The sequence below is a fragment of the Plectrocnemia conspersa genome, unplaced genomic scaffold (genome assembly GCF_051122295.1).
Source record: "Plectrocnemia conspersa isolate PC_06_02 unplaced genomic scaffold, ASM5112229v1 ptg000002l, whole genome shotgun sequence".
NCBI lineage: Eukaryota > Metazoa > Arthropoda > Insecta > Trichoptera > Polycentropodidae > Plectrocnemia > Plectrocnemia conspersa.
In genome coordinates, this window is record NW_028277166.1 from 4,690,001 (window position 1) to 4,699,400 (window position 9,400).

General features: G+C 33.9%; 1 protein-coding gene across 1 annotated transcript in view; it reads left to right on the forward strand.

The window, feature by feature from the left end:
• Nucleotides 1-7,220, forward strand: part of ptc (protein patched) — a 48,336-nt gene extending 41,116 nt beyond the window's left edge. The window contains exons 5-11 of the mRNA XM_088205384.1: nt 1,931-2,341; nt 2,409-2,798; nt 2,986-3,225; nt 3,300-3,443; nt 3,517-4,566; nt 4,637-4,879; nt 4,951-7,220. Coding sequence (XP_088061510.1) covers nt 1,931-2,341; nt 2,409-2,798; nt 2,986-3,225; nt 3,300-3,443; nt 3,517-4,566; nt 4,637-4,879; nt 4,951-5,658 — 3,186 coding nt within the window. The 3' untranslated portion in view covers nt 5,659-7,220. The remainder of the gene's footprint in view (nt 1-1,930; nt 2,342-2,408; nt 2,799-2,985; nt 3,226-3,299; nt 3,444-3,516; nt 4,567-4,636; nt 4,880-4,950) is intronic.
• Nucleotides 7,221-9,400: the final 2,180 nt, after the last annotated feature.

Below are 9,400 nucleotides of genomic sequence, written 5' to 3' on the forward strand. Positions count from 1 at the left end.
GCCGAAACGATATTTTTTTCTCTCTCAAGGAAACATACCATATTGTTACATCTCTATTCTCTCTCTCGCGTGATGGGGCACCACCCGCGCGGCATTAGCCGGTATTGTGTGTTTGTCCTTTGAGTCGGCGGCGGACCAAGCTATGCATGATGCCAAGACCAAACCTAAGAAACGAAAAATCCGCGTGTATTGTTTTGCTATTACGAAAGTAATACAAAATTTGAAATCACGATCACAGAGGCGACAGCGAGGTTGCGAAAATAATAAAAATAAATTTAACCCTTTGTAGTAGGATTTTTTTTTAATAATAAAATTGCTGCCTCAATTTCAAGCCATTTTGAATGAATATATTCAATTAAATACTTTAATGATCATTAAATATAATAATAAACCTTCTATTCTGTATCTTTATACATTGTATGAAATAAATTATATTTTGCCAGAATTATTAATTTATGTATTTCTGGTCATAATTTTAATACGTTAGCGGTCAGAATTCATATTAAATGATAAGAATTATTTTGACAGATGGTCATAATAATTTTTTCAGTCGGCAATATTGTTAATCTATAGTGTTGCTATTGCTGTGACGCTGAAGATTTATACAACTGGTCGATCTGTTCATTATCAGAGTAGGGCCAACTTGTTTAGTTGGGATCGCAACATTGTGAGATGTCATCATAGCAAGCAAAGCTCCCGCCGCCGCTCTGTCGTTATTCCCGCTTCGTTCGTCGCGCTGAATACCTTCGCGTCCTATATATAATTACAGTTATTTATGGGGTGTTCAATTTCAGATCAACGCTCGCTCGCACCTAACCTGTCCCAACAGTTTTAGTTCGAGCGAGGTATTTAAAAAATAAAAAAATATTTTTTTATTATTATTTTTAATTTATTTATTTATCACTAGAATTTAAATTATTTTTTTGTATTAAATTTTTTTCTATAAATGTGTTCAAAAAATAAATCATCGACCCCCCTATAGCGTAGAGATTGGGACTTAGTTATAGGAATACTATGTTATATGTGACTAAGAAACCATACAAAATTTGTTAGGTTCTTTCAACTGTATTTTGTGAATTTATCGAAGTCAGCAAGTCAAACTTTTTCCCCATTTTTTATGTATTCAATGCCCTTGTATTTAGTTTGTAAACAAGAGCATGTGCCCTATGTTCTTATTGCGACACTTTGGGACTCAATTTATTGGAGACTACCTTAGTTATTTTGTTTGTTGCACTATAGATGTGTAGTGCAAATCTTCTAACAACGATTTGTTAGAAGGTTTATTTAAATTTATTTGATCTTCTTGAATGAAGAAACAGATCTAAAAAATCGTTGTTAAAGGATCTGTTTTTTCTTCTGTAAGAAAAATTTTTTGTCTTATCAAATTGTACCGGAACGCTTTCCGTTCGTGGAAAAAAGTACCAGAATGAAACACAAAGAAAGCTTCGTTAGAACGCTTGAGTTTGTTCTTCATTATTAAAATATTTGATGAATACATTGGTCCATAAAAGTTAAAAAATAAGCACTGAAAACATATTTCACCCAAAAAGGGTGAATTTCAACTATAATGTAATATTTTTGTCAAAATTACATTTGTTTCCAATGCAAAAATATAGTTGTTTTACCTTTGTCTTAGAGGTCAATTTAAAAATATTACAGGCGGCTATATATTAAAAAATATACGTTAAATCTTAATTTACGGACGACTATTTAGTCACTGGAATATTTAAAAAAAAAGAGACCATAACGCGCGGATATACACGTCCGCAGGGAAAATGATGCATATAAGTAGTAACTTTCTAAAAGTTTCCATACTTATATATATTTTATCTGCTATCAAAAATTTTTTTTGCACGGCTATTCTGTGAAATAATCTTAATGTTTGCCAATTTTTAGAAGCATTATCTTTATTGGATTTATCTTGTTTCAGGTTCCTGATGTGGGTGCCGAACTATCTGGTGGCTGTTACGGTTTTGCCGCAAAATACATGCATTGGCCCGAAGAGCTGATAGTGGGTGGTGGCGAGCACAACAAAACCGGCCACTTGCAAAAAGCCCGAGCTCTACAATCCGTGATCCACTTGATAACCGAACACGAACTCTACGAATCGTTCAAAGGCAACTACCGAGTGCACCACATCGATTGGTCTCAAAAGAAAGCCGCTAACATCTTAGACGCGTGGCAGCGAAAGTTCTCCGAAGAAATCAAAAAGCAATTGAAGGGCAACGATGATTACGCTTCGTACGATTTTTATTCTTTTTCTACCGTTGCGCTGAATGACGTCTTAAGCAAATACACAAACACGTCAATACCGACGTTAGTCATTGGATACGTTGTCATCGTAAGATATATTTTTTATAGATATGTCGTTCGATATATATTTGTTACAGCGAATTGTATGTTTACAGTTGGTGTACGTTGCAATCGCACTGTTCAACGGGAAAGATTCTGTTAAATCTCAAGTCGGAATCGGTATTGCTGGTGTGATGCTGCTAACGGTCACTGTTATTGCTGGTTTAGGATTCTGCGCACTGCTGGCGATCCCGTTCAACGTGTCTACGATACAAATAATACCGTTTCTTGCGATTGGATTGGGCGTCAACGATATATTTTTGCTTACTAATGCTTATGCAGCAATTGAGTGCAACGAGAGAGACATCCACGACTGTGTTATTAAAACTCCAATGGTATTACGAACGACTGGACTGAGCGTTTTGCAAGCAACTTTGAGTACTACTAGTGGTTATTTTGCCGCAGCTCTTGTACCGATACCAGCTTTAAGAGTGTTTGCTTTACAGGTGAGATTTATATATTTATATAGTCATATTTAGGACTTTAAATTAGTTTTTATTGAGATTAGAGATTGATGTAGTATTTAAATTTTCATGCTTGCGTTTTATTGGATGTTTGAATAGAAGTGTGAGTATGTAATTGGGTAGTAATGAAAATATTTGATTTGTTTCTAAATATTTTTATAAATTTCAGTGTGCTATTTTACTGGTGTTCAATCTGACGTCGATGCTCTTGGTGTTTCCGGCTATGATATCATTGGACATGCGAAGACGGGCTTCTCGTCGGTCAGATATATTTTGTTGTATTATGCTTGAGAAAAAAGATACAAAAAAAAGCCAGAAGAAGAAGGAAAAAAAATTAAGAAAAATGCAAGCCGTCACCAAAGCTTTACCGCCTGATCGGTTACATACCGTCACTAGTTTGCTCGATAAGGTAGTAGTGACTATTTTCATTTTAAAATGTCTAAATCATTGTTTATACTAATTATAATATCAATGTTTTTGTAGGATAAGTGTCAAGATTCGTCAAAGGAGCTCTTAGATCCAGAAAGTTTAAGTATACACTCGGAACGTTCACTGTACGATGTCCTGAGCCTTCAAAGATTCGTTCGAGATTATTATGTTCCGTTCATAACTAAGCCTTGTGTTAAGGTTAGCTTTTTAGTCCGTGTGTTTATATATATATGTTAATGTTATATATACTAATATTTATTTTTATTTTCAGGTCATATCGATGCTTATGTTTGTTGCAATTATGATTGTGAGCGTTTATGGTACCATGAAAATGACCGATGGTCTCGATTTAACGGATATTGTACCCCAAAATACGGATGAATACAAGTTTTTGGAAATACAAGGAAAATACTTTGGGTTTTACAATATGTTTGCTGTGACGCAGGGAAATTTCGAATACCCGACTAATCAAAAGCTGCTTTATGAATACCACGATGCTTTTGTGCAGATACCGAATATAATAAAGAACGATAACGGCGGACTTCCAGAGTTTTGGTTGAGCTTATTCAGAGATTGGTTGATTGAGTTGCAAAAAGCTTTCGATCGGGATTTTAAATTGGGTTCTATAACTCAAGAGACTTGGTACGGGAACGCTAGTAATGAAGGAATTTTAGCTTATAAGCTGTTGGTTCAGACTGGACACGTGGACAATCCGATCGATAAGTCTCAAGTCAGTTACGTCAAACTAGTCGATTCCGAAGGGATTATCAATCCGAAGGCGTTTTATAATTATCTGTCAGCTTGGGCTACTAACGACGCATTGGCGTATGGCGCATCAGGTGCTAATTTGAGACCTGAACCTAGAGAATGGCAACAATGGCCATCAGAATACGATTTGAAGATTCCGAAGTCGGCTCCGTTGACATACGCGCAGATGCCTTTCTATTTACGCGGAATGAACGATACCACCAACATCAAATCGTTAATAACCAACGTCAGAAGCTTGTGTGCCAAATTTGAAGCTAAAGGCTTAACGAACTTCCCTTCGGGGATTCTGTTCATATTTTGGGAGCAATATTTGGGTTTGAAACAATCGCTGGCTCTCGCTCTTATGTCTGCTTTCGGAGTCGTTCTCGTCGTCATCGGCATCTTGCTGCTTAATCCATGGGCTGCGCTTTTAGTAGTTTCATTTTTGGGTTTTATGGTGGTGCAGCTTTTCGGAGCGATGTCTCTGCTCGGAATTAAACTATGTGCCGTATCCGCTGCCCTTATTATAATGTCCGTCGGTATCGAAGTGCATTTTCTCATTCACACATGCCTCGTAAGTCATATTTATATATTTTGATTTTTATATATTTATAAGCAATGTTTGATTTATATTTATTTTTTAGAGCTTCGTCACATCAGTCGGAAGTAGAGATAAACGCGTATCATTATCTTTACAACATACGATTGTTCCAGTTTTTCACGGCGGCATGACTACTCTATTGGGCGTCATCATGTTGGCGTTGTCGGACTTTAGCTTCATAGTACATTTTTACTTTCCTATTCTATTGCTCATTGTGGTAATCGGTTTTGTAAATGGACTACTTTTCTTCCCCGTCTTTTTGTCTATCTGTGGACCTCTCGCTGAAGTGAGTAATATTTTTTTATGTTGATGGTTTTATACGTGCATTATTTATATTAGTTTTTAATATTATTTTAGGTCATATCTATAGATCATCCTGATCGTATTTCAACGCCGTCTCCTGCGTCTTCGCCCGTACGAGTCCGGAGAAATCCTCCATCGGTGTCTCATCACCGCCCGAGACCGCCGTCACTGACAACCATCACCGAAGAACCGTCTTCGTGCCATTCCTCGCATTCTCATCATTCATCGATGCAGTCTATCGTCGTCCAGCCGGAAGTCGTCGTCGAGACGACATATAACACCGATGGGAACAACTCCGGATCGGGTAGTTCGACGCCGACAGTGTCAAGTTCAGTGAGTGGAATAACTACAAAAGTGACGGCCATGGCGAACATTAAAGTGGAAGTTCATACGCCGATGGTGAGCGTGGACAGATATTCGAGGAAATATTGCAGAGAGCGGGATAGGGATCGCGACCGCGATCGAGATCGGGATCGGGATCGGGATAGAGATAGAGATAGAGATAAAGATAAAGACTATCACAGAGACTCTTATTACGAGCGGGGGTCTAGAGAGTATTACCATGACAGAGATAGAGATCGAGACTCTCGCGAGAGAGACAAAGATCGTGACCGATCTCGCGATAGTGACAAAGAAAGAGACAGTTATAGGGAAAGTAATAGAGAGCCGCGACGGGAAAGAGAACGAAACCGGGACCGACACAGAGAGTCTCACAGAGACACAAGAGACTCCGGTCACGAGAGTGATACGTCAAAACATTGATCGTGTTCGGTTTATTTAGTGCAAATGGACACCAGGGTTGTGAATTTTTCCTATTGCAAATTAATATTTAAATATAGACACTTGAGATTATGAAAATATATTATTATTTATATGAAAATATATAAAGTATTATGCGCGTGTTACAGTGAGATTATTAAACATGTTTTAATTTAATTGAAACGTAAAATGCAGAAAGTAGTTTGTTTTTAATTCTGAAAAAGGCTGGAAAATTCATTCATGTAGATTTAGGTGAAACAATAGTAAACGGATCTGTTTTTTAAAATATAAAGCACTGAAATTGCCTTATGATTGTATACTAAGATGTAGTCATTGTTGTAATATTAATAATAAAGTAAAATATTTTTTTAACTGCCAATGGCTATGTCTGAAACGAACATATTATTTATTGTATTTATGTTTTATTATTATTGTTTTTTTTTTTAATTTTTAAATTATATGTTGTTTTAAATATAATATCTTATTGTGTGTATACATATTGTCAGTATGCGAAATATCCAAATATAGCAGAAATCTGATTTAGAAAATTGTGATGTGTGTCAAAGATTAATGTAATTTTTTAAACAAAATATTTGGACATTTTTGACATGTGCTGACAATGTTCACGATAAAATTAAACCGGCGATTATTTGCTAACATGAAAACTTATTTCCATATCATTTAAACATTGTATAATATGCATAGTCAAATTTTAACGACGTTTCCATAAATTTTAAATTGACTCCGCGTATACACGGAACTGTTTGCCAAATGATGATTTTGTTGTTATTTTGTTAGTGTTGTAAATGAGTAAAATGTGTATTATTGAATGTAAAATGAGCGATGGAACATATTGTTTTGTCATAACTACTAATCACTGAGATTATAGCTGTAAGACTATTTATATGTACATCTTAAGCAATTTTAAATCGGTCGTTTATAATATTTCATATTTTTACCACAGTACAAATTGGATTATTTTTATAAAATTATTTTATAATTTTGTAAACGTAAATTTATATTGATAATAATACATGTGTTCAATCAACAATTGGCAAATACGAAATGAAGAAATTCTTGCCATTTTTATATCGAATTATTATGAATCTTGAAAAGCATTTTAATTATTAATATAACAATTATATCAACTTGTAATTAATTGTGTGTACATAATTGTATATTTTTATATTAGGATTATACATATTTATATTACGAAGAAAGCATTTATTCGATCTTTTATACACAACGTTAAATTACAATTTTAATTTGTCATTGTTTTAGTAGAAGTTAGACGTTTGTCTTTAAATTATATTTAAACTGATTGTCAGAATTTTTTTTAAATCGAAGCACAACTCTGTCTTTAGAATGTGATATTACTTATTTTGCTAGGAAACGACAGGGCCTTATTTACCGTTTTGTGTATAGAACATCATACAAGTCATATACCTCTGAAAAAGATACTAGTATGTTATGCCAATTTAAGTATTGTAATTTTATATTTAAAGTAGTGCGTATTGAAGAAAATGTGAAATAAATTAAATCCATATTATCATGGAAACAATAAAGTTTTGTATTTTGATTTCAACCCGAACAAAAACTATTTTTAGTAATATTCCAATAACAACGCATATTACTCGCCATCTATCGTTCGTTCTTTTTCCAAGTAGTGAATATGGATGATTCCGCGTGCATCCCAAAAAACTGTATGACCACGTTTAAACTTATCCGATTGATTGTATGTGAATCGGTGATATCTATATTATTCTTTATAAATTATTATGTGTAATATAATGTATATTAAAGAGGTGTCACTGCAGTCGGGGTCGACTTTTAATGATAATGCGATTTTTTATAAATAAAATTAGAATGCCGCTGCCAGGGTTTGAACCCGCAACTCAAAGTTACTAGTCTGAGGCGTTACGGACTACGCTATTCCGTCCTATATAAATAAACCAGACTACATTGACCTGGATTTTAGAATCGAAAGATTGTCACCGCCTTCGAGAAGCATAATGGGTCAGTGGACCGTGCTGTGTGATCCACTAGTGCCTGCCTACTATATACAAATCTTAAAAATACTATTTTTTGTAGTAGCCGTTTAAATCGAAATCAGAAAAATATTGACAATTGCCTAATTAAAATAAATCTCATGTTTTGTGAAAGGTCACATATGGCGCGATGAAAACTGATTTCGATGGTTATTTTTATACTTTGATGCTGATAAAAAACTCGCTGTTTTGCCAACGTATCTAAGCTAAACGTAAGCTTCAGTAGCGTGGCAGTCAATCCGGATGTTGAGTACTATTTGGACGCGATTTGTTTTTTTAAAGCTATTCGCGACTTAATTTAATAATAAACACTTTCAATACCATATTGCTATACGATTGTGAATGCAGATAATTTATTTAGTGATAGGATTGCTCTCATTAAAAGCAAAGAAAGTGTGTTCGATTTGGCAACGATGAGTCAAAATAGTGTGTGAAATTGCAACGTACGAGCGTGTTCCTTGACGAAAAACTATAATTCACTAAGTATAAAATAACAGTGCACGATACCTCTTGTATAATTACATAAACTATCATACCATTACACATTGAGTCATATACGAATAATCCTAAGATACATTGTAAACTATACATGTAAACTGATCTAATCTACAATAATTTAATATTTAGTTACAATTTAAAATATGAGACAGTTTAGGAAACATAGGTAATCTGCTGGGTTTGATGTATGTAGATCAGAAGGTGGTTCTTTAGAAAGAGTAGCAATTAATTTAATCGTATTTAATATTTCAGCGCTTGATTTTGAAATTGTAAATTTTTTTATAAGTTTGTAATTGACACAGTACTAATTTCTTTTAATTTAAAAATATATGTTATACATAGAAACATACTCCTATGTTTTATGGGTGAGTTGTTAGGAAGAGAGGGGGAGGTGATTATATTTAATTCAGGGTAGTGAAAAAATATAATTAGAGATTTCTGATAAAATATGATTTTTAAAATTGAAAAATTGTAAAGAAGGCATTATAGTTTCGGGTTTTCGGATCAAGTTAGTGTACTTTGAAAGCCATTGAGACGCTTGGTACATGGTGTCAGTGACGGGTGTCGATGTCGTATGCGAAAGAGTCGATTACTATGTTTATAATACGCGTTATTGAAATTAAATCGCTTAAAATGTTTATTATAGGCATAATTAAAATTACTAAACTATAAAATAACATACCATTGCATAACTTGTAATAAAAACGATGAAAAAACGATTTTGTGGTAATCGTACAAATTCATAAGCCGTCTGTCTGTTTTTATTATTTTATTTCGCTCTCTCTAAAGCTACCTGATTACACAACGACCATCGAAAAACTTCTACAGTTTTACCATAAATATTGTACATATATTTTGTTGATATAATCAGTGTTTTTTTAATACACAACATTTTTCTCAACAATTCTCCGAGAAAAAGTTTAATTAATTAATTTGTGAGGTCGTGTTATTATAAATTTATCCATAAAATATTTTTTATAATCTATTTTAATTTACATTTTTTTAGAAATATTGCAAAAATAATTTGTAAAAAACATTTATTAATAATCTATTCGGGGTTTGGTGCCGAGTACTTAGATGCTATTTATTTTATTGTACAAGTCATCTATATCATAAAACAGAAAATACATGTGTCTGTCTTTCTGTCACAAAAACTCCTGCCAAACGGTGAAGAGTGGCAACGTGACATTTGTACATGT